Here is a 25,899-nt window from a genome sequence, read left to right on the forward strand (position 1 = left end):
TGTATTTCAAGGAGAAAGTTTAAAGGCCAATATCAAAAAATAGCAGTGTTCTCCAATGAAACAACAACAAAGGAGAGGCTGATATCATATTTTCATGAAAATCCACCTGAGCAAAGATATGAAGCCTGGAAGAGACATGAGACACAAGCTGTTCTCCTTGGTCCCTTCTAACTTACCAAGCATCCTCTCTTTCCCTTCCCAAACTCTACCGAGCATTACAGAACACAGTAAGAAACCAACTTATTATTCCTCACATCTTCACCAGAAAAACTACTCTCTTCCCTCTGAATGCTTGGAAAGGTACAATGTTAACAAAGAAGACAAAGGAATTTCATTAGAAATTTGCATTTACTGGTAGCATCCAACTTCCCCCAACCTCCAAATTAGGGCTCTACCCTAATGGCCCTAGCTGACTGTCACTGATAATCAACTTTGTTATAAGATATTACTTGTGGCTTAGAAGAAGTGCTACGTCGTAGGATGAAAGGGAAAGACTAAGTTGTGTACATATTACAGCAGCAGTCCCCAACCTTTCTGACATCAGGGACCTGTTTTGTGGAAGACAGTTTTTCCGTGTAACGGGGATGGTGGGGGATGGTTTTGGGATGAAACTGTTCTACCTCAGATCATCAGGCATTAGTTAGAGTCTCATAAGGAGCATGCAACCTAGCTCTCTCGCATGTGCAGTTCACAATAAGGTTTGCACTCCTATGAGAATTAATGTTGCCACTGAGATGACAGGAGGCAGAGCTTGGGCGATAATGCTCAGTCGTTTGCTGCTCACCTCCTGCTGTGTGGCCCAGTTCCTAACAGACTGAGGACCCGTACCAGTACTGGCCATCGGTCTGGGGATGGGGGACCCCTGTGTTAAAGCACTTACTTCACTCCTTAATTTGAGTATTGTCAGGTACAATCTAATAGCTCATTCACTTATAACTCCTTTGAACTTGAAGCCTATCTCATAAGGTAATATGTTCTTAAACATATATTTCCAGCCACAAAAACAAACAAACAAACAAAAATACATATTTCCAGCCGGGCATGGTGGCTCACGCCTGTAATCCCAGCACTTTGGGAGGCCAAGGTGGGCAGATCACTTGAGATCAGGAGTTCCAGGCCAGCCTGGCCAACATAGTGAAACCCCATCTCTACTAAAAATACAAAAATTAGCCAGGCATGGTGGTGGGTGCCTGTAGTCCCAGCTATTCGGGAGGCTGAGGTAGGAGAATAATTTGAACCCGGGAGGCAGAAGTTGCAGTGAGCTGAGATGAAGACACTGCACTCCAGCCTGGCCAACAGAGTGAGACTCCATCTCAAACAAACAAACACAACAAAAAAAAACCTAAAAAAAAATTTCCTCATTAATAATATAAATGGCAGTTTTAATCCCATTAAAAGAAGAGATTTAATCCCATTAAAAGAAAATAATCATACATCTAATTATTTGTGTGAGGGCTTATTGTTGGTGATATCCAAGGTGCAGATTTAAAAGCAAAACCAACGATGCAAGGGTGCCCTGCTTCCTGCCCGGGAAGGTGGATCAGGGCCTGGGTGGAGAGCCAGGGAGGGTGGGAACTGGAGAAGGGAGCCAAAACCTCTGCATCCGAGTGGCCATGGACTCGGATGCAGTCACCATCAGAAGCTGCTAATGTTATTCCTTCAGTGCTGCCACAGCTCAAAGTTTGTTTAGAATTACCTTTAGAGTCTTAATTCATTCTATTAAGCTTCCTCTGCACTGGCAAACCACTGATCTCTTATGTGAATTAGATGTTTTAGACATTTGCTTTCCTTTAATTCTTCTTGTAGTGAGTGATAACTTTAGGTGGGACCTGAGTCATTTTCAAAAGCCAAATAAAGAAAGCTCAGAATGCCAGGCACAGAGGAACATACCTGTAGTCCCAGCTACTCAGGAGGCTGGGGTAGGAGGATCCCTTGAGCCCAGAAGTCCAGCCTGGGCAGCACAGCAAAACCCTGTCTGAAAGAGAGAGAGAGAGAAAGAGAGAGAAAAAGAGAGAGAGAGAGAAAGAGAGAGAGAGTGAGAAAGAGAAAATGAATGCTCAGAAGGAAAGGTTTTAATTCAGTGGGGATTGCAGCTTAATAGCTTGGGTTTCAAAGGCAGAATTTCAGAAATAGATCATTCTTCAAAGCAAACCTATAGACTTTTAGTTGAAGTGACTTTCATGTATCGATTCAATGGATATTCATGAAGCACCTGCAATTCTTTCAACAAATATCACTGAGCATCTACTCCATGCTCAGCACAGTTCTAGCCAGAAGATACAGTTCTAGATAGAGTAGAAACCAAGACTAAGAAGTCCCTGCTTCTGTGAGCAGTGACAGATGTTGCATGGAAAACTTTAAAGGTAGTGATCTTTTTTTTTTTTTTTTTTTTTTTTTTTGAGGCAGGGTCTTGCTCTGTCACCCAGGCTGCAGTGCAATAGGGTAATCATGGCTCACTGCAGCCTCGACCTCCTGGGCTCAAGCAGTCCTCGACTTCTGCCTCCTGAGTAGCTGGCACCACAGGCATGCACCACCATGCCAGGCTAATTTTTTAATTTTTTGTAGAGATGGGGTCTCACTATGTTGCCTCTGCCTCCCAAAGTGCTGGTATTACAGGCATGAGCTGGGGAAGGGCACTCCTGTAAGGGGGCACGGAGGTCTGAAAGAGCACGGGGAGTATGGCCAACTTTCAGGATTTTTAGCACAGCTAGAAGGTAAGTGGTGAGAGAGGAAGCTGGAGGCACGGCCGCCTGATCACAGGAGCCCTTCCCCACGGTGGCGCTGCTGGGTCACCCAAGACCTGAGCAGGTGTCTCCAGGACGTGACATCTCTCCCCCGCGCCCTTACCACAGTGTTCCAGACATGCTGACTCATTCTCTAAATAGAAGATAAGCTGACCCAAAGACTATGTATTATTTAATAGAAAAGATTACTGAAAGCCCAGAGGGAGCCATATATCTTCTGTGACGGCTCCCTTCCTCATTTATTTAATGGCATTATAAGCGGCATGTCCTCTAGGTGGAAGACATAACTAATATGCTCTTGCTTCTGTTTTAAGACCCAGCCTCGCCTTTAAGGATGGCAAATAGTGCCCTGATCTCCGTTGGCTGCTTGGCCATATTTGTCACTGTGATCTCCCTCTTGGTGTACAAGTAAGTTTTTGGTTCCTACGCTTTATATCACTATAGTGTATTGTCAAAAGTGAATATATCTCTGTGTAAATAGGCATTTTTCCCTTTTTTGCTTTTAAACATTTTGTGTAGGGGAGGAAAATATTACATTGAATGGTGAATACCAAACTGGCCTGTTAATCTTGTTGTGGTTTGTTTTTAATCCTAAAAGATGCTACCAGATCTCAGTAACTTTACAAAATTATGTCAACTTAATTTTAACATGATAGTCTCAAATTATAGTAAGCAGGCACATTTCTTGCATGAACAAGAGTAAATAAATGTACTTTCATAAGACACCAGTGTCTTGCAAACTGTCAATCATGTTAAATGGAATGAATCCTTTTATACCTGGCATGAAAAAGATTGTAGAAAGTAGTATATTTCAACTGAAGATCTTTTAAAAATAACTAACCAACAGATTGTTTTCAGAAAACACAAGGAATACAACCCAATAGAAAATAGTCCTGGGAATGTGGTCAGAAGCAAAGGCCTGAGTGTCTTTCTCAACCGTGCAAAAGCCGTGTTCTTCCCGGGAAACCAGGAAAAGGATCCGCTACTCAAAAACCAAGAATTTAAAGGAGTTTCTTAAATTTCGACCTTGTTTCTGAAGCTCACTTTTCAGTGCTATTGATGTGAGATGTGCTGGAGTGGCTATTAACCTTTTTTTCCTAAAGATTATTGTTAAATAGATATTGTGGTTTGGAAGTTGAATTTTTTATAGGTTAAATGTCATTTTAGAGATGGGGAGAGGGATTATACTGCAGGCAGCTTCAGCCATGTTGTGAAACTGATAAAAGCAACTTAGCAAGGCTTCTTTTCATTATTTTTTATGTTTCACTTATAAAGTCTTAGGTAACTAGTAGGATAGAAACACTGTGTCCCGGGAGTAAGGAGAGAAGCTACTATTGATTAGAGCCTAACCCAGGTTAACTGCAAGGAGAGGCGGGATACTTTCAGCTTTCCATGTAACTGTATGCATAAAGCCAATGTAGTCCAGTTTCTAAGATCATGTTCCAAGCTAACTGAATCCCACTTCAATACACACTCATGAACTCCTGATGGAACAATAACAGGCCCAAGCCTGTGGTATGATGTGCACACTTGTTAGACTCAGAAAAAATACTACTCTCATAAATGGGTGGGAGTATTTTGGTGACAACCTGCTTTGCTTGGCTGAGTGAAGGAATGATATTCATATATTCATTTATTCCATGGACATTTAGTTAGTGCTTTTTATATACCAGGCATGATGCTGAGTGACACTCTTGTGTATATTTCCAAATTTTTGTACAGTCGCTGCACATATTTGAAATCATATATTATGACTTTCCAAAGATGAGGTCCCTGGTTTTTCATGGCAACTTGATCAGTAAGGATTTCACCTCTGTTTGTAACTAAACCCATCTACTATATGTTAGACATGACATTCTTTTTCTCTCCTTCCTGAAAAATAAAGTGTGGGAAGAGACAAGACCTTGGTATTGTAATTATTTTTCTGATTCATCATTTGCTTTTCAATTTCACTTACAGTTGTTTCTTTTTTTTTAGATGAGGGTCTCCCTATATTGTCCAAGCTGGTCTCAGACTCCTGACCTCAAAGGATCCTCCTGCCTCAGCATCCCAAAGCGCTGGGATTACAGGAGTGAGCCACTGTACCCAGCCTCAATTTCATTTATAGTTTTTGACAAGTAAAAAGTTGTTTAACAATGTTTCATAGAGCATTGATAATCTCATAAATATTTTTTACCTAACTACATATATATATATATATAGGGCTGAGCACAGTGGCTCACACCTATAATCCCAGCACTTTGGGAGGCTGAGGCAGGCAGACTGCTTAAGCTCAGCAGTTTGAGACCAGCCTGGGCAACATGATGAAACCCCGTCTCTACAAAAAATACAAAAATTAGCCAGGCCTGATGGTACATGCCTGTAGTCCCAGCTACTCAGGAGGCTGAGGTGGGAGGATCACTTCAGCCCTGGAGGTCAAGGCTGCAGTGAGCCGAGATGGTGTCACTGCACTCCAGCCTAGGAAACAGAGCCAGATTCTGTCTCAAAAAAAAAAAAAAAAAGATACATATATATAGAGAGAGATATTTCAAATATCTATATATACACACAATCACATCATATGTGAAACTTCAAATAAAAGTTTAATGTGTAAATGTATATAATCAGATCAATCTAAAAGAAGAGATTTTCTATAAGCGATTGTCCTGGACTCTTTGAGTAATCAGTATCATATTAAAAATAAAGGCAGGGGGTGGAATTCTAGGTCACAGTTTAGTAAACTTTTTCCATAAAGGGCTGGGTACTAAATCTCTTAGGCTTTATGGGCCACACAGTCTCGATCGCAACTACTCAACTCTCTCATTGTAGCGTGAAAACAACCATAGACATTACATAAATAAAAGAGCCTGGCTGTGTTCCAGCAAAAATGTATTTACAAAAACAGGTGGTAGGCCAGATTTGGCCCATGGGACATAGTTTGCCTGTTTTACACTAATAGAGACAAAATGGACACAGCAACCAAACGCAATTTGAGAATCTACATTGGATCCTAGCTTGAGGAAAAAACAGCGATGAAAGATATTCGTGGGACAACTGGGGAAACTTGAGTACACACTGGATACCAGATGATATTATAGAATTGTTAATTTTCTTAAAGAATGGTAAAGGTATTGTGGGGATTAACATTTAGTCTAGGTTCTTCATTTCCTGGATGACCTAGAGGCCAAAAAAAATACAGCTATTTGTTCTAAAATCGCTTCCAAAGAGTGTAAAATTTGCAGAACAAGAATTGAGATTTCTCCCCATTTACATGATGACTGTAGGGCCATGGTTCTCAACCAGGGGTGATTTTGCCCCCTAGAGGACATTTGGCAATGTTTGGAGACATTTGTGGTTGTCACAACTAGGGTGGGATACAAGTCGCATCCCGTGGTTAGAGGCCAGTAATGTTGCCCAACATCCTACAATCTACAAGACGACCACCACAACAAAGAATTATCTGGCCCATGGAGGGCGCAGTGGATCCTGCCTGTAATCCCAGCACTTTGGGAGGCCGAGGAAGGTGAATCACCTGAGCTTAGAAGTTTGAGACCAGCCTGGTCAACACAGCAAAAACCCCGTCTCTACCGAAAATATAAAAATTAGCCAGGTGTGGTGGCGCACGCTGGTAATCCCAGCTACTCAGGAGGCTAAGGCATGAGAATCACTTGAACCCAGGAGGCAGAGGTTGCAGTGAGCTGAGATTGCACCACTGCATTCCAGCCTGGGAGACAGAAGGAGACTCCATCTCAAAAAACAAACAAAAAACAATTATCTGGCACTGAATGTAGAACCACCCTGCTTTGTAGTGACTACTGAAGCTCTGGGCATGGACATGAAGACAGAAGACTTTATTTGAATCCAGCCCTGCCACTGAAGTCTGAGTAACTCTGGGCAAGTTGTTTGCCCCTTCCTGAGCCTTTCCTTTCTCAGTCTCCTCATCTGTAAAATGGGTATGTCTGCCCTTATTGGCTACTTCACAGGGCTGCGGCACATCCATCTGCCCGAATGAGTGGGCATGGAAGCACCCTGTTTATAGCATCGTGGTATGTACTCCATGTGAGGCCTGAGGATGGAAGCAGTGTGGAGAGGCTGTATCATCTTTATAATGACTAGGAGGCCAAGACATTAGTACCTAAAGCAGAAAAGTAATTTCAAATTGCAGCAGAATCACCTGAAGTTTGGTTAAAACACATATTGCTGGGCCCACCCCCAGAGCTTCGAATTCACTTTTCTGGGGTGAGGCCCCTTAAGGCTTTCTAACAAGTTTCCAGATAATCCTGCTACTGCTGGGTAGAAGGAACTAACGTTGAGAAATTTGGTCTTGAAATCCGCTCTTTCCTTCCCTTATCAACAGGGGGTAGCAGAGAGCAGCAAATAGACAGTCATTCGTTGAGGAAGCAGGTCAAAATCCTCATCAAACCTCCCTCAGTTTCAATCTAACAAGTGGCAGGAGAGAGGGCTGAAATAGTGAATTATTTAAATTTATATTATCCCTATGACCCCAGCAACAAGTCATTTAACTTGTGCTGAATCACAATTTGTGAAACGGGGGAAAAAACCTAAAAGACAGTGAGATAACTTGATTAATGTTTGTTGAGCATTAGAACTTCCAAAGAAAATTGAAATGTATAGGTAATAAATTATTCTGGGAATTTCTTATTCTTGGGACTTTTTCTAAATGTCTGCATTTTAAACACTTCTGACTCATTTATAAACATTGGTTGCCCTCACTGAATTTTCAATTGTTTAATAGTTTAGAGGGCAATACGTTCAATGCACTCATTACATCCAAAATGTGTAGCAACTTCAAACCAGAGTGACAGTGTAAGGGCAGATGAGAAGGTGGTCATCCAGGGGTGATGGTGACCACATTCTGATGGGGCTTTTGGTGGGGGAAAATCCTTTAAGGTTTTTGAAAGAATGGTTCCAAAGCTGCCAGAATAGTTACCTTAAAAAATCAGAGTTCAGGCCGGGCGCAGTGGCTCACACCTATAATCCCAGCACTTTGGGAGGCCAAGGCGGGCAGATCACCTGAGGTCAGGAGTTCGAGACCAGCCTGGCCAGCACGGTGAAACCCCGTCTCTACTAAAATTACAAAAATTAGCTGGATGTGGTGGCAGGTGGCTGTCACCCCAGCTACTCAGGAGGCTTGAGAATCGCTTGAGCCCAGGAGAAGGAGGTTGCAATGAGCTGAGAGTGCACCATTGCACTCCAGCCTGGGTAACAGAGTGAGGCCCTGTCCCAAAAAAAAAAAAGAAAAAAATCAGAGTTCAGCTCCCAGGAATCACCCCTTGCAGACTGATTTCAATTATTCAACTATCATTTACTGGGCACCAGTATGTCCCAAGCTCTTGTCTAGGAGAGGACTCAATAGTGACAAGACAGACAAGGACTCTGTTCTCATAGAGCTTGGATTCCAGACTAACGTAACATGTCACCGCACAAGTGTCACTGCAGGAAGAGCGCTAAGCTCTGACCCGGAGTCCCCCATCTTGGTCAACCCCACTGGCCTCAGCTTAATCTGCAGGGACAGTTCCTCTGCTGCTTAGAACTGAACAGCCATTCCTATTGTCCTGGAAATTCTGGAATAAATTTTTTCTTTGGAGCTCTCCCATAGGCATTTTGGGATTTGGGTGCCTTAATGGTATATTAGTATTTAACCAATTTTCATTCTATGTATAATTTTCTCACAAATGTCATGTCATCTCACTAATCAAAATGTTTCTCCAGTTTACAATGTAACTGCCATTATTAATTTCACTGCATGGGTTTGTTGTTTTGTTTTATTTTGTTTTTGAGACAGGGTCTCACTCTGTCACTCAGGCTGGAGTACAGCGGTGCGATCTCAGCTCACTACAACTTCCGCCTCCTGGGCTCAAGCGATTCTCCCACCTCAGCACCCCAGAGTAGCTAGGACCACAGGTATGCACCACCACACCAGACTAATTTTTGTATTTTTAGTAGAGATGGGATTTTGCCATGTTGGCCAGGCTGGTCTCAGATTCCTGAGCTTAAGTGATCCACCTGCCTCAGCCTCCCAAAGTGCTGGGATTACAGGGAGGAGCCACCATGCCTGACCCATTGTACAGGTTTTAATGATGCAAATTAAGTGTCAAGATTTGGGCTTATTGAGTCCTTAATTTTAAAGTGTTTATTTTTTATTTTATTTTCTGAGACAGAGTTTTGGTCTTGTCACCCAGGCTGGAGTGCAATGGCACAATCTCGGCTCACGGCAACCTCTGCCTCCTGGGTTCAAGTGATTCTCCTGCCTCAGCCTCCTGACTAGCTGGGATTACAGGTACCTGCCACCACACCCAGCTAATTTTTGTATTTTTAGCAGAGGCGGGGTTCCACCATGTTGGCCAGGCTGGTCTCGAACTCCTGACTTCAAGTGATCCACCCGCCTCGGCCTCCCAAAGTGTTGGGATTACAGGCATGAGCCACCACGCCCAGCTAAAATGTTTATTAAAATAAATTCCTTTAGAGCAAAAAAAGATTAGCCACTGATGAGAATGTGGCAGAAGGATTTTGTGGCTGTGGATATGGCTTCAAAATTTGATTTTTGGAATTGAGTAGAGGAAGATAACTAGGACTTACATTGAGAGACCTGAGCTGCAGCAAGATGTCTTAGCTAGATGACCTGAAACCAGTCATTCTCCCTTTTCTCTACTGCAGCCTCCTTATCTGCAAATTGGAGGCAAGAAGGTGGTGAGGGAAATTAAACTGGGTGAACTCTAAAGTCTCTCCAGGTTCTCATGTTCTACTGTGCAATATGGGGAGGATAATATTACCCAGTTTCCTTATAGAGATGTCAGGAGGATTATATTCTAAATCAGGGGTTGGCAAACTGCAGTTTACCGGCCAAAGCCAGCCCTCTGCCTATTTTTGTATGGCATACAAGCTAAATATAGTTTTCATATTTTTTAATGGTTTGGGGAAAAAATCAAAAGAAGGATACTGTTTTGTGACACATAAAAATGACATAAATTTCAAATTTTGGTGTCCATAAATGAAGTTTTGTTGGAACACAGCCACATTCATTCATTACATATTGTCTCAGCTCTGCTTCTGCATTGCAACAGCAGAGCTGAGTAGTGTGACAGAGACTGCATGGCCTGGGAGCCCTAAAAATATTTACTATCTGGCTCTTTACAGAATGAGTTTGCTCATCTGTGTTCTAAAGCATGCTGGACTCCACTTAGAACTGAACTGGGCAAACAAGATTTATTCAGAGAACTTCAATTATGTGAGACATAATTTTCTTTCTTTTTAGATTTCTTTAAAAAAAATTTTTTTTAGGGGTTTCACCACATTGCCCAGGCTGGTCTTGAACTCCTGGACTCAAGTGATCCACCCACTTTGGCCCTCCCAAACTGCTGGGATTACAGGTGTGAGCCACTGCACCAGGCCAATTTTCATAATAGAGCACTTTGATCTCTTACCCTCAATTTCATGTCACATTCATTATTCTGAAGTGATGACAAATGTTGTATTATGTGCCATAGTAAGCTAAGTGTATATTGCTAATGAATTGCCATCCTGGGATGTCATAAAAGACCTTTCTGAAGAAAAAAAATTCTAAGAATCCTCTCAAGAGCTTATACAAATAGGAGAATCATAACATGAGGAAGCAAGTGATTTGGGGAGAATTTCACACATCCCCAAAAGCACCAACCATAAAGAAAAAGATTGATATATCTGATTATGTCATCATTTAAAAGTATACAAAGGGCCAGGCGCTGTGGCTCACACCTGTAATCCCAGCACTTTGGCAGGCCAAGGCGGGCGGATTGCCTGAGCTCAGGAGTTCGAGACCAGCCTGGCCAACATGGTGAAACCCTGTCTCTACTAAAATACCAAAAATTAGCCAGGTGTGGTGGTGCACACCTGTAGTCCCAGCTACTTGGGAGGCTGAGGCAGGAGAATGGCGTGAACCCGGGAGGCAGAGCTGGCAGTGAGCTGAGATCACGCCACTGCACTCCAGCCTGGGCGACAGAGTGAGACTCCATCTCAAAAAATAATAACAATAATAAATAAATAAAATAAAAGTATATGAAAAAGACATTACAAACTTCTTGTTTGAAGAAAAGAACCACAGAATTCTCATTCACTGCTGGTGGAAATGCAACATGGAACAACCACTTTGGAACAGTTCAGCAGTTTTTTATAAGGTTAAATATACACATACCATAACTCCTAGGTATTTACCCAAGAGAAATAAGATATATGTTCATACAATGACTTGTACTCAGATGTTCACAATGGTGTTATTTCTAATAGCCACAAACTAGAAACAATCTTAAGTTTCCACCAACTGGAGAATAGATAAATAAATTGTGGTATATCCATGTACTGAAATACAGTCATGCACTGCATAAAGACATTACATATATGCAACAGTGGTCCCATAAGATTATAATGGAGCTGAAAAATTCCTATTGCCTAGTATTTACAATATTATACTTTGTATCATTTATTTTAGAGTGTAGAGTGTATCATCTATTTTATAAGTAAAGTCCTTCTACTTATTAAAAAAAAAAAAAAGTTAACTGTACACCAGCCTCAGGCAGGTCCTTCAGGAGGTATTTCAGAAGAAGGCATTGTTATTAAAACAGATGACAGTCCCATGGGTGTTATTGCCCCTGAAGACCACCCACTGGGACAAGATGTGGAGGTGGAAGACAGTGATACTGATGATCCTGACCCTGTGTAGGCCTAGGCTAATGTGTGTGTTTGTGTCTTAGTTTTTAATAAAAAGTTTATTAAGGTCTCTTGGCATTGTGTTTTGTTTTTGTTTTTGAAATGGAGTCTCTGTTGCCCAGGCTGGAGTGCAGTGGCATGATCTTGGCTCACTGCAAACTCCACTTCCCAGATTCAAGTGATTATCCTGCCTCAGCCTCCCAAGTAGCTGGGACTACAGGCACGGGCACCACACTCAGCTAATCTTTGTATTTTTAGTAGGGATGAGGTTTTGCCATGTTGGCCAGGCTGGTCTCGAACTCCTGGCCCAAAGTGATCTGCCCACCATGGCCTCCCAAAGTGCTGGGATTATAAGCGTGAGCACTGCGCCCAGCCACTTGATGTTGATTTAAAAAAGTTTAAAAATAAAAAAATAAAAATATTTAAATAGAAAAAAGCTTATAGAATAAGAATAGAATTTTATAATATTGTAATATTATTTTACAATACTTACAATATCGTAATAATTTTATTATTACAAAAGAGTCAAAAAGGGCCAGTTGTGGTGGCTCATGCCTATAATCCCAGCATTTTGGGAGGCTGAGACAGGCAGATTGTTTGAGCCCAGGAATTTGAGACAAACCTGGGCAACATGGTGAGACCACATCTGTACAAAAAATACAAAAATTAACCAGGCATGGTGACATGTGCCTGTAGTCCCAGCTACTCAGGAGGTTGAGGTGGGAGGATCGATTGAGCCAAGGATGGAGAGGCTGCGTTGAGCTGTGATCACACCACTGCACTCCAACCTGGACAACAGAGTGAGACTCTGTCTCAAAAAAAAGAAAAAAAAAACTGTTAAGAACTGTTCTTTGGGAGGCCGAGGCAGGTGGATCACGAGGTCAGGATTTCCAGACCAGCCTGGCCATGATGGTGAAACCCCATCTCTACTAAAAATACAAAAATGAGCCGGGTGTGGTGGTGGGCACCTGTAATCCCAGCTATTCGGAGGCCGAGGCAGAGAACTGATTGAATTCGGGAGGCAGAGGTTGCAGGGGGCCAGGCTCATGCCTGTAATCCCAGCACTCTGGGAGGCCGAGGCAGGTGGATCACCTGAGGTCAGGAGTTTGAAACAAGCCTGACCAACATGGTGAAATCCCGTCTCTACTAAAAATGCAAAAATTAGCTGGGTGTGGTTATGGACACTTGTAATCCCAGCTACTCAGGAGGCTGAGACAGGAGAATCACTTGAACCCAGGAGGCGGAGTTTGCGGTGAGCTGAGATCATGCCACTGCACTCCAGCCTGGGTAACAGAGCGGGACTCTGTCTCAAAAAAAAAAAAAAAAGAACTGTTAGGGAAATGGAAACTACCATACAATGAGACATCATTTCACACCCACCAGATTGCCAAAGATGAAAAAATATCTGACAAAATCAAGTGTTGAAAGAAAGTGCAACTTTGCTGTTGGGATTTTAAATTGAAACAATGGCTCTGGAAAACAATCTGGCATCATCTGGTGAAACTGAAGATGCACATGCCTAGGATCCAGCAATCTCACTCCTAGGTAGGTAATGCCCCAGAGAAACCCTTGCACATGTGTTCCAGGGGACACACATAAGAATACTCAGAGCAGTAGGAGGAATAACCCAAATGTCCATCAACAGCAGAATGGGTAAATCGGTTGTGATATGCAACGGAATATGTTTTGTTTTGTTTTGTTTTTTTTGAGACAGAGTCTCGCTCTGTCACCCAGACTAGAGTGCAGTGGCGCCATCTCAGCTCACTGCAACCTCCACCTCCCGGGTTCAAGCGATTCTCCTGCCTCAGCCTCCCAAGTAGCTGGAATTACAGGCATGCACCACCACGCCTGGCTAATTTTTGTATTTTTAGTAGAGATGGGGTTTTACCATGTTGGCCAGGCTGGTCTCGAACTCCTGACCTCAAGTAATCTGCCTGCCTCAGCTCCCAAAGTGCTGGGATTACAGGCACCCGGGTGATATGCAATGGACTATGAAGCCATATTCTAGTAAAAACGAGTGAGATGATAGCTATAAGCACCAAGAGAGAAGACACTCACCAACATAATGTAGACAGAAAAAAGCAAGTTGCAAAAGAATGCATTTAACATGATACCATTTATATAAAGTTTTCAAACTCCAGGCTGGAGTGCAGTGGTATGATCTTGACTCACTGCAATCTCTGCCTCCCGGGTTCAAGTGATTCTCATGCCTCAGCCTCCAGAGCAGCTGGGATTACAGGTGCCCGTCACGACACCCAGCTAATTTTTGTATTTTTAGTAGAGACGGAGTTTCACCACGTTGATCAGGCTGGTCCTGAACTCCTGACCTCAAGTGATCCACCCACCTTGGCCTCCCAAACTGCTGGGATTACAGGCAGGAGCCACCACGCCTGGCCTCTGTAACATTTTATTTCTAAAGGATAAAATAATTAACATAAAATAAAAATTCTCTGGGCTGAATTTTTAATAATTTTTTAAAAGAACAAGTTAATGACTACCTTTTCATTCCTTGTGAGTCTGAACAACCTAATATGAATAAAATGTAAAGAATTCCATTTAAGGCCGAGCACAATGGCTCATGCCCATAATCCCTGCACTTTGGGCAGCCTAGGTGAGTGGATCACCTGAGGTCAGGAGTTCGAGACCAACCTAGCCAACATAGTGAAACCCCATCTCCACTAAAAATACAAAAATTAGCCTGGTGTGGTGGCACACGCCTGTAGTCCCAGCTACTCGGGAGGCTGAGGCAGGAGAATCGCTTGAATCCAGGAGGCAGAGGTTGCAGTGAGCCGAGATCCCACGACAAAGCGAGACTCTTTCTCAAAAAAAAAAAAAAAAAACAAAACAAAGAAAAAAAACAGTTACATTCAAGACTGTCTAGAGCTTCTTGGCCTTTTCCTGTAAAATCTACCTTCCAACTTAATGATGTTATTTCTGGTTGGTGACTGTTGGTGGCTGACTCAGAAAATTTACTTGGCCTCATCTCTAAAATGAGAAGACTGGACTTCTGCAACCCTGAAAGCTCCTAACAAGAGGTAGCCGAGAACATTTCGCACTCATGGGGTCCTCGGAGGGCTACAGCAGCAAGCTTTGCTTTGGCAACAGAAGGCTGCTTCAGCAGGTGAGCTGTGTTTCAAAGCTCCCAGCTGCTGCCTTCCTTCATTTTAATGCTGTATGAAAATAGCTGCTAACCCATTGGTCCTGGGCCCCATAGATATCAAACATGTCCTGAGGGGACACTTGGCTCAAAAGCCAGTGACATTTTGATTCCACTCCCAGCCTGAGTCTTCCCTAAGCAACTCATAAGGTTATTGAGGAGAAAAATGCAAATATGTTCACCAATACAATTTCATCCCCTGAGGACTGGGTTAAAAATGCTCTTAAATCAAACTTGTCCAATCTGTGGCCCACGGGCCACACATGACCCAGGACAGCTTTGAATGCACCCCAACACAAATTTGTAAACTTTCTTAAAACATTTGACTTTTTTTGCGATTTTTTAAAAACTTATCAGCTATCATTACTGTTAGTGTATTTTACGTGTGGCCCAAGACAATTCTTTTTCGAATGTGGCCCAGAAAAGTCAAAAGATTGGACACCCCTGTCTTAAATGATGGACTCTTATGATACCTTTAGGTAATAAGTCCTTGTATGTTGTGTTTTTCTTAACAAACAAAATCTCTTTTCTCGACAACATTCTTCCATAAGGCTATCAATCCAGATCTGGATTATATAGTAATGAGGCAGAACAGGGAATTAGGGTAACCAAGGGTTAAGGTAGAAGCAAAAGACCAGCAGGTGCAGCCAGTTCTAGGCAAGATTAGGCAGCAGACGGGCCACATCCTCACTCCTGTGATGAGACAGAAGTTTCCACTTTGGCCTCTGATTAAGCAGGGACGAATCTCTACTTTAGCCTCTGATTGGTCAAGGGCCAATCCTTCATAGAGTGTAACCAATTGGAGCCCTCTAATGGGCACCTAGGGGTGTTACCAAATACTTTTAGCTTAATAAAAACCCTTGAAGACCATCATAACGGGAACTCTTCGGCCGCTTGCTCTAACCTGCTTCTGTTCTGTGAGTTGTACTTTTGCTCTAATAAGTCTGTGATTTCCTGACTTCGTTGTTTTGTTTATCTTTTGTTGCTTCTTGTGTTTTGTTCAACTCTGTCCAAGACACCAAGAACCTGGACCATTCACAGTCAAGACCTTCCATCCAGTAAAAGTAACGTCCTCTAAATGGTTTTCCCAACTCCCTCTCTCTCCACCCCTCTCCTTCCCCTCTCTCCCCACTCCTTCCCCTCTCTCTCCCCACTCCTTCCCCTCTCTCTCCCCACTCCTTCCCCCTCTCTCCCCCCTCCTTCCCCCTCTCTCCCCCCTCCTTCCCCCTCTCTCCCCCCTCCTTCCCCCTCTCTCCCCCCTCCTTCCCCCTCTCTCCCCCCTCCTTCCCCCTCTCTCCCCCCTCCTTCCCCCTCTCTCCCCCCTCCTTCCCCCTCTCTCCCCCCTCCTTCCCCCTCTCTCCCCCCTCCTTCCCCCTCTCTCCTCCCTCCTTCCCCTCTCTCTCCTCCCTCCTTCCCCTTTCCACTACCCTCTCCTCGCTCCCTCCTTCCCTTCTCCACTCCACTCTCCAACACCCCCCCTCTCCCCCGTCTCCTGCTCATTGCTTTGAAGGCCATCTTTTTGTTGTTGTTTTTGGAGAGAGTCTCACTCTATCGCCCAGACTGGAGTGCAGTGGCGTGATCTTGGTTCACTGCAACCTCTGCCTCCCGGGTTCAAGTGATTCTTCTGCCTCAGCCTCTGAAGTAGCTGGGACTACAGGCACGCGCCACCACACCTGGCTAATTTTTATTTTTTAAATTTATTTTTAGTAGAGATGGAGTTTTGCCATATTGCCCAGGCTACTCTCGAACTCGAGCACAGGCAATCTGCCCACCTTAGCCTCCTGAAGTGCTAGGATTATAGGCATGAGCCACCGTGCCCGGCCTCAAGACCATCTTTTTTATTTTTCTTATTTTTATTTTTGAGACAGAATCTCTGTTGCCCAGCCTGGAGTGCAATGGCGCGATCTCAGCTCACCGCAACCTCCGCCTCCCGGGTTCAAGTGATTCTCCTGTCTCAGCTCCCCGGGTAGCTGGAATTGCAGGCGCACGCTACCACGCCCGGCTACTTTTTGTATTTTTTTTAGTAGAGACGGGGTTTCACCATGTTAGCCAGGCTGCTTTTGAACCCCTGACCTAAGGTGATATGCCCACCTCGGATTCCCAAAGTGTTGGGATTACAGGCATGAAGCTGCCGCGCCCTGCCAAGGCCATCTTTTAAAAGGTAACTTTGGAGGCTGGGCACGGTGGCTCACGCCTGTAATCCCAGCACTTTGGAAGACCGAGGCGGGCAGATCACGAGGTCAAATGTTCAAGGCCATCCTGGCCAACATGGTGAAACCCCGTCTCTACTAAAAATACAAAAATTAGCTGGGCATGGTGGCGCACACCTGTAATCCCAACTACTCCAGAGGCTGAGGCAGGAGAATCGCTTGAACCCGGCAGGCAGAGGTTGCAGTGAACCGAGATCACGCCACTGCACTCCAGGCTGGCTGATAGAGCTGTCTCAAAAAAAGAGAAAAAAAAGGGTAGCTTTGGAATTGTCGAGCCACTATTAAGAAGCCTTCAGTAGCCCCCCCATCACCTACAGGGAAAATCCAAACTCTTCAGTGTGGGCTCCATGGCTGGCTGTAGTGGCGGTTGGGAAGTGCGACCTCTGTAAATACCAAGTGCCTTCGTTCATATGAGGATTTAAATTTTGCCCTAAATCCTTCCTTACCTTGTAATGCGCCTAGAGCAAGAGGAGACAGGTGTTGCAACAAAGGCCCGGGGCCCTGTACTAGCGATCATGCCCTGTATATGATGCACCTTGCTGTGTGTGGCAAGGCTGAAAAGGGCCTATAGTCCCTCTTCATCTGTTCCACCCTCAAGCCCCACCACTTCCTGTCGGAACCCTGTCATCTGGCCATTTGGTAGATTCACTCTGTCTTGCACCACACATGTCCCCTTCCTGCCTCCAGTCTTGGGGCTCTCTCTGTTCTCTCCATGCTCCTCGTCTCCCGCCCGGCACAAAGTGCTTTCTCCTGTTTTCAACAAAATGCCTACTGAGTACCTGCTTTGTGCTGGAATCTCTAATCTTTTTGCACACAATTGGAACAGGGTTTTTTTTTCTTAATTTAGGTGGATCCCAGTGACTATGGCTGCATAACAAACACCCCCGACTTAGTGGTATAAACAACTGCTTTATTATGCTCACAGGTTCTGTGGGTGGAGGATTTGGACAGGGCACAACAGGGATGGCCCGTTTCTCCTCTACAATGTCTGAGGCCTCAGCTGAGAAAACTCAAAGCTGGGGGCTAGAATTATCCAGAAGCTTCTTCACTCATGTGTCTGGGACCTGAACTGGGATGAATCAAAGGCTGGGCCCAGCTGGGACTATTGACCACAGCATGCATGTGGCCTCTCATACTTGTGCTTCTCACTTGATGTGTTCTGAGAGTGTCCCCAGAGGGATGACTAGAGAGATCTAAGTGGGGCTGGGCATGGTGGCTCACGCCTGTAATCCCAACACTTTGGGAGGCCAAGGTGGGTGGATCACTTGAGCCCAGGAGTACGAGACCAGCCTGGGCAACATGATGAAACCTCATCTCTACAAAAAACTTAAACTAGTCGGGCGTGGTGGTGCAGACCTGTGGTGCCAGCTCCCAGGGAGGCTGAAGTGGGAGGATGGCATGAGCCTGGGAGGTTGAGGCTGCTGCTGCACAGCCTTTCCAAATCTAGCCTTGGATGCCATGTAGTGTCACTTAAGCCATGTTTTATTGGTGGGAACACTCTTGAGTCCATTCAGGTGTAAGGAGAGGAGACATAGACTCCACCCCTCAATGGGCAAAAGTGTCAAAGAATTAGGAGTTACGCTTTTAAATGGCCACAAGGCATCATTCTACTGTGGTATACACTGTTATTTAAATCCCTTATTTTTCTACTTCAAACGTTTGTGTCGTCTTCTACATGGTAAGCCCAGTGAAGCCAAAGCCTGGGTATTCCTGGAGTACCTACCTGGTCAGTCCCTTTCTGGTACAGAAAACCCTTCGAAGCCATCTAATTCAATTCCATCATTAAATGGTGGCTCCAAGGCAACTTGCTGATTGACTGCTATTTAAAGGCCATAAATACAAACTTAATTTTTTATTTATTTATTTTTTTGGAAATGGAGTCTCTGTTGCCCAGGCTGGAGTGCCATGTTGCGATCTTGACTCACCCAGGTTCAAGCGATTCTCCTGCCTCAGCCTCTTGAGTAGTTGGGACTACAGGTGTCTGCCACCATGCCCGGCTAATTTTTGTATTTTTAGTAGAGACAGGGTTTCACCATGTTGGCCAGGCTGGTCTCGAACTCCTGACCTCAGGTGATCCACCTGCCTTGGCCTCCCGAAGTGCTGGGATTACAGGCGTGAGCCACTGTGCCTGGCCAAACTTTAGATCTTTAGCTAAGATTTTCTTACCTGATTTACTGCTGCAAGTAGAATAGCTGTTCCAGTTAAAACTCCTGACACCCAAACCTGTTGCAGCTTCTGCAGAAGCAGATCTTGTAATCAAATGGGTAGGGAACCTCGGACAAGCATGGCTTAAGAGCCCCACACTGGGCTGGGCGTGGAGGCTCACGCCTGTAATCCTGGCACTTTGGGAGGCCAAGGCGGGCAGATCACGAGGCCAGGAGTTCGAGACCAGCTTGACCAACATGGTGAAACCCCCTCGCTACTAAAAACAAACAAACAAACAAAAAAACAAAATTAGCTCAGCCTCGTGGTACGCGCCTGTGATCCCAGCTACTAATGAGGCTGAGGCAGGAGAATGGTGTAAACCCCGGAGGCGGAGGTTGCAGTGAGCCAAGATCGTGCCACTGCACTCCAGCCTGGGCGACAGAGCGAGACCCCGTCTCAAAAAAAAAGCCTCACACTTAAACCCTGTTGCTACTGGAGGATCTGCCTTTGATGTGGTAACCTAACAGAGAAGAGCAGAACCAGTGTGAAAACGAAGGCAAAACAATGCAGAGTTCAAGTCACATTTGTGTTCTAGCAAGGCGAAAGCCTCTGCATTGGCTTTTTTTTTTTTTTTTTTTTTTTTTTTTTTTGAGACGGAGTCTCGCTTTTTTGCCCAGGCCAGACTGCAGTTGCGCGATCTCGGCTCACTGCAAGCTCCGCCTCCCGGGTTCACGCCATTCTCCTGCCTCAGCCTCCCGAGTAGCTGGGACTACAGGCGCCCGCCACCACGCCCGGCTAATTTTTTGTATTTTTAGTAGAGACGGGGTTTCACCATGTTAGCCAGGATGGTCTTGATCTCCTGACCTCGTGATCCGCCCGCCTCGGCCTCCCAAAGTGCTGGGATTACAGGCGTGAGCCACAGCGCCCGGCCTGCACTGGCTTTTTAGTCAGCTGAAAACGTGTTTTCTGGAATGTTTTCCCACCGTCGTTACCTGTACAGCCTAGAGCCTGAACACCTCTGGGAACACAAATTCTAGACAGAGAAAACTTGAGGAAGGGAGTTGTCCTTGAAAGAAAACACTGGCTTAGAATTCTTCTCAATTGAGGATTTTAAAAAACAGGATGACCTTGAATTGAATGTCTTACAATCAGTGCAGGCCACTCTGATTCGCTCCAAACTTGGAGGTCTCATTCACAGCAGTCTCTTGGTAGGGCACATTGCAAAAATGTTGTAACAGCGGTTGTTGCTATAACATCCCCCCAGAGACTGTTTGGGTCTTAATTAGATCGTAACATACTATTTCCAAACTCTAAATAGAGAACAAATACCTTTCCTCCACATCCTCGCCCACTTTCATCTTTTTGATATTAGCCATTCTAACAGGATGAGGGGCCGTCCCATTGTGTGGTTGTGTTTTTTATTCCTAATTGACATAGTGTTCTGTCATTTTTCCTCCCAATTGTTATTGTAGTTCTAATTTGCATTTCCCTAATGATTAGTGATGCTGAGTGGTTTTGCATGAACCTGTTGGCCATTTTTATGTCCTTTGCCCATTTTAAAAATCAGGTTTTCTTGCTATTGAGTTGCATGAGTTCCTTAAAGGGTTAGTATACAAAACGTTTACCAGATGTGTGGTTTGCAAATATTTTTCCTACTCTGTGGAGTATCTTTTCACTTTGTTAATTATTTTGCTGTACAAAAGCTTTTTAGTTTTACGCAACCCCATTTGCCTATTTTTGCTTTTGTTGTTTGAGCATTCAAGGTCATAGCCAAAAAAGAAGAAGAAAAAAAATCCTTGACTAGATCAGTGTTGTAGAGCAAGCTGATCCAACTTGTGGCCCACAGGTCACATGCGGCCCAGGATGGCTTTGAATGACGCTCAACACAAATACGTAAACATCCTTAAAACATTATGAGATTTTTTAGGCCAGGCATGGTGGCTCATGTACTTTGGGAGGCCGAGGTAGGCAGATCACCTGAGGTCAGGAGTTTGAGACCAGCCTGGCCAACATGGCGAAACCCCGTGTCTCCTAAAAATACAAAAATTAGCCAGGTGTGGTGGTGCGTACCTGTAGTCCCAAATAGTTGGATGGGGTGAGATCACGCCACTGCACTCCAGCCTGGGCAACAGAGCAAGATTCTGTCTCAAAACAAACAAACAAAACTGAGGTTTCTTTTTTTTTTTTTTTTCCAGCTCATCAGCTATCATTGGTGTTAGTGTGTTGTATGGGTGGCCCAAGACAATTCTTCTTCCAATGTGGCCCTGAGAAGCCAAAAGATTGGACACCTTGTTATAAGAGCTTTTCCACTAGGTTTTCTTCTAGCAGTTTTACAGTTTCAGGTCTTACTTTTTAAGTCTTTAACCTCTTTTAAGATTTTTTTTCCAAGGTATAAAATAAGGGAGCTGTACTTCTGATATTGTTACCTTGTTCCTAAAAGTAGTAGCAGCTGTAAGTGCCAAATAATAACATAGCCCGACAGAAATGGAGTGTCCTGGCTGGGTGCAGTGGCTCACACCTGTAATCCCAGCACTTTGGGAGGCCGAGGTGGGTGGATCATACGGTCAGGATTTTGAGACCAGCCTGGCCAAGATGGTGAAACCCCGTTTCTACTAAAAATACAAAAATTAGCCAGGCATGGTGGCAGGTGCCTGCAATCCCACCCTCTCAGGAGGCGGAGGCAGGAGAATCACTTGAACCTGGGAGGCGGAGGTTGCAGTGAGCCGAGATCACGCCACGGCATTCCAGTCTGGGCGACAAAGCAAGACTCTTATTTGAAAGGAAAGAAAGGAAAAGGAAAGAAAAAAAGGAACAGGAAAGAAAGGAAAAGGAAAGAAAAGAAAAAGGAAAGAAAGGAAAAGAAAGGCGTGTCCTTGGAAGCCACTCACACCTCACTAGGACTCAGGCTTGGACCTTTTCCCAGGGAGCTAAGGCAGCCTCTTGATATTTTGATAAGGCTGAATATGGATCAGCCTGTAGTGTTCCTGAACTCATTAGCTACACTTCTCAGAATTTCTTTGCAGTTTGGATCTGTGAAACCACCAGGCAGATAGGAGAATTGATTGGCCACAACTGTTTGGGAATGAATGTCTATTGTCAGATGCTTTCCTGAGGTGTGACCAAAAAGTTTGGAGTAGTAAAGTCCAAGGCCAAAGTTCCAGCTTGACCTGCTCTGTGAGGTGTTCCCTCACCCCCCTAGGTGGAATTAATCACTCTCACCTGCCTTCCCAGACCTTGGGGCTCCCTACTGTGGTGGAAGTGTTCCTTCAAGGGACTTGCCCCCAAACCACAAGCTCCCCAAAACGCACTGGCAGAGGAGGCAGGCTTTGTTTCTTTCGCCCAGCCCTCTAGAGTTCAGCAGCCAGAGGTTCCCCTCACCTGTTAATCACAATGACTCAAATCTCATAATAATTCCAAAATGGAGGAACCTCATAAAACTGGGATAAGAAAATGAAAAGCAGAAGTTTTACTGGATTGTCAGCAGAGCTGATCAAAAGAAATCGGAGGCCCTTTAGAAATCAGGTTTTGGCAGAAAGAAAACAACCCAAGGTCTTGTCTTATGACATAGTGGGGAGTGAGGCCGTGTCGCACCTGTGAATCAATATTTAATATCACAGTTCAGCTCTGGGGACAAAACACTTCACAGGCTGTGGTAGATATGGCAGTAAAAACCCATGGGCTTCTCCAGGGGTTGATACTGTCACTGTGGTATTCTCCTGGCCTGTAACTTCACCTCACAGCACCTCCAAGTTGCATCCCTTTAGGGGTTTCCATTCCCCCCAAGTCCATTGTGAAAGGGGCCCCCTGAAGTTGGCTAATTTGGGGCCCTGTAGTCCACTCTCCTTACCTCTGCCTCAAGGCCCAGGTCTGTTCAAATAGCACCTCCCTGCAGAGACTTTTCCAGCTCTGGGGGAGAATTGCTGCTGTGTACCACAGCAGGTGGGCTCTCCTCTTTCAAACACAATTACACGGTATTGATGACATTTAATCATTATCTCTCCTACTCTCTGGGAGCTCCCTGGGTACAGATACTATGTTTTGTTTATTTATTTATTTGTTTGTTTATTTTGAGACGGAGTTTTGCTCTTGTTGCCCAGGCTGGAATGCAATGGTGCGATCTCAGCTCACTGCAACCTCCGCCTCTTGGGTTCAAGTGTTTCTCCTGCCTCAACCTCTTGAGTAGCTGGGATCACAGGCACCCGCCACCGTGCCTGGCTAATTTTTTGTATTTTTGGTATTGGCCAGGCTGGTCTCGAACTCCTGACCTCAAGTGATCCACCCACCTCGGCCTCTCAAGGTGCTGGGATTATAGGCGTGAGCCACCACGCCCAGCTGAGACAATGTTGTATTCACCTTTCCTCTCTCTGGCCTTAGTCCAGCGCCTGGCACAGAACGTTCGCTTGAACCTTGGTGAGGCTTCTTGGGAGGGCGAATCACAAGTCTATGCAGAGTGACCCACAACCTGCAAAGCCCACCTACCAACATTGGGGTGACAAGAGGGGACCCCAATACCAATTCCTGAGGCTGTGGGAAAAACAGTCTGGCTCTGTGACAGGGCCCAGTAATCCAAGGGGCCAATGTGAGTGTTCAGAGGCACAGCTTCAGAACAAACAACGGCTGTGAAAGCTGAGGAAACAATGCTGCAAGGGATGGGAGTCACAGCCTGCACTTTGGTTCCACAAATAGACTGCACAAATGGTGGAGGAGGGGCCTCCTCACATGGGAACCTCCTATGGGAGAGGCTGCAAGCAGTGCTCTAGGATGCTTGCAAACCACAGGCTCGGTGCCCTGAGAAGCGAACAGCTCATCTCATCGCAGGCCTCGGTGCCCACCCCAGGCTGCTCTCCCTGCCCTTACAAGCCCGCATGCCTGGCAAACCCACACAGAACATCTGAGTGGACAGACAATACGAACCCCACAGCCCCAGGGGAGTTTGGGGTGCAGAGAGCTAGTACCTTACTCCTAGCTTTATAAAATACAAAGTCCCTGTTTGTCTTCTCTTGAAAAGGATTTTGTCCTCCTTCCAATGAGGATATTTACAAAGTGGGGGACAAAATAATTTTGAAAATATAAATATACAAATCCATAGTATTTATAACATTATAAGAGAGGTCATTTTAATCCTGGCCCTTCCTTCTGCAAGCTCTCTGGAGGGCAGAACCAGTACAAAGACAGTGGAAATCCAGGAAAAAGGATTAAGTTTACATGAGGTGGGAATATTCACCAACAGCTACAGCTGCCTGGTGGTGGAATGAGCTGTCCTATGATGATGGGAAGGGTAAGCTGAGGCTGTAGGGTGAGCAGTGATTCCAACATTTTAGTTATAATGAACTTTTGTCGTAAAATGTATGGCTCTTCAAATGTCTGTTATTGAGCTGGGCATGGTGCCTGTAATCCCAGTGCTTTGGGAGGCCAAGTCAGGAGGATTCCTTGAGGACAGGAGTTTGAGACCAACCTGGGCACCGTAGCAAGGCTGTGTATCTACAAAAAGTTAAAAATTAGCCAGGCGTGGTGGCATATGCCTGTAGTCCCAGCTGCTCAGGAGGCTGAGGCAGGAGAATCGCTTGAGCCCAGGAGTTCAAAGTTAAGTGAGCTATGATCATGTCACTGCCCTCCAGCCTGGGTGACAAAGAGATCCTGTCTCAAAAAAAAAAATCATTCAGTACATGCATGACAAAGAGCTACTTGAAACTAAGCCACACTTTGAAATTTTTATTGAATTGCAATACCATCTACACCTATTTGCTGTGAGGGACACATTTATTTGGCCCAAAGACAATGTTTGATGCACATGTGGATTTGAGGGTCCTCTGCTATCAAAAGGGGGTTCATGGTCCACAGCTTAAGAAACACCGATGCATAATAAATTCATGCATTGAGTAAGCAGAGGTCGGAGTGATAAGCTTCCCAGTATCAAAACTATATAAATGTAGTCATTTATACACTATGTGCCAGTCCCGTAATGTGTGATGTTAAGGGCCCGATGGTCCAGTATGGGCACATCAGGAAGCTTGCACAATCTCTCTCTAGTTTAGCCCTTGGGCCTTTGGCCCAGCCTGCTCTGTACTTCTCTGAAGCAAGATCCTGAGGTCTGTGTGGTGTCATCTCCCAAAGTAGGCCCCTACCTTCTCCCCAGCCCCTGGGTCTAGCTGCAGAGAAAGTTTGTGACTGCAGCTTCTCACCTTCCCATGAAGCCCCAGGACACAAATTTGGGAACCTTTTGGCTCTGCTGCTAACACAGCAAACAGGAGGCTCCCAAATTACCACACCAGGGATGTAATTAGGGTCTGTAATCAGGAAGTCCTTGTACTAATGGACTGTAGTTAATTTATAATTCCTGACTCTCTCAGGAAGTTGCTTTTGGCTTCAATCCTCTGGCTCAGTACCCCAAAGGTAGTGATTATCAAACCACCCCCACTTCTGATTCTGCCTTTACTAAGCAACCAAGGTCTGAAAACAATGTCCAAGCCCATGAGTAGATGGCAGTTTTGGGGGAGAGAGGGGCATTTTGCATTTCTGAGAACCTCTCTAATTTTCCTCAGGAAATATGACCTGTAAAAATGGATTTTGGTAATTAACATTAAGGACATGCATAGTGCTGGCAAACCTTGTCTCTGAAATCACAGATGATGAGAAACTGTTGTTTGGAATCATTTCAGTGAGAATGGAACGTCCCGGTCTTGCCTGAAGACTCTGCATGGGGGTCATTTCACATCATTCCACACAAAGACACAGCTTCAGCATCAATCCTCCCCAAGGGCCAGCACTCCACATTTATCTTAACTTTTATAGTTCTAAGGAACAAGGACCCTGAGTCTGTTTCTCAGCCCTGCTGCTAATCAGAATGTGATGTTCCTAGTGAAGCCTAAAATAATGTTTTTAACAGGACATGATTCTCCCCAGACCACACGACTCTTGTGAGTGACTGACCAATGACATCTCCAGCCCCTGTGAACATTCT

At 44.8% G+C, this 25,899-nt stretch overlaps 1 protein-coding gene across 4 annotated transcripts in view; it reads left to right on the forward strand.

Annotated features, from left to right (window-relative positions):
* Positions 1-4,644, forward strand: part of GPNMB (glycoprotein nmb) — a 28,416-nt gene extending 23,772 nt beyond the window's left edge. For 2 of the 4 annotated variants that reach the window (XM_063708408.1, XM_004045169.5), the window contains exons 10-11: positions 3,059-3,152; positions 3,603-4,644. In XM_063708408.1, the coding sequence (XP_063564478.1) occupies positions 3,059-3,152; positions 3,603-3,762 (254 nt within the window). In that variant the 3' untranslated portion in view covers positions 3,763-4,644. Of the gene's footprint in view, positions 1-3,058; positions 3,153-3,591 lie in introns of all 4 variants that reach the window. The other 2 variants (XM_055347314.2, XM_063708409.1) reach the window with 1 other exon arrangement.
* Positions 4,645-25,899: the final 21,255 nt, after the last annotated feature.

This window comes from Gorilla gorilla, chromosome 6 (assembly GCF_029281585.2).
Source record: "Gorilla gorilla gorilla isolate KB3781 chromosome 6, NHGRI_mGorGor1-v2.1_pri, whole genome shotgun sequence".
Taxonomy (NCBI): domain Eukaryota; kingdom Metazoa; phylum Chordata; class Mammalia; order Primates; family Hominidae; genus Gorilla; species Gorilla gorilla.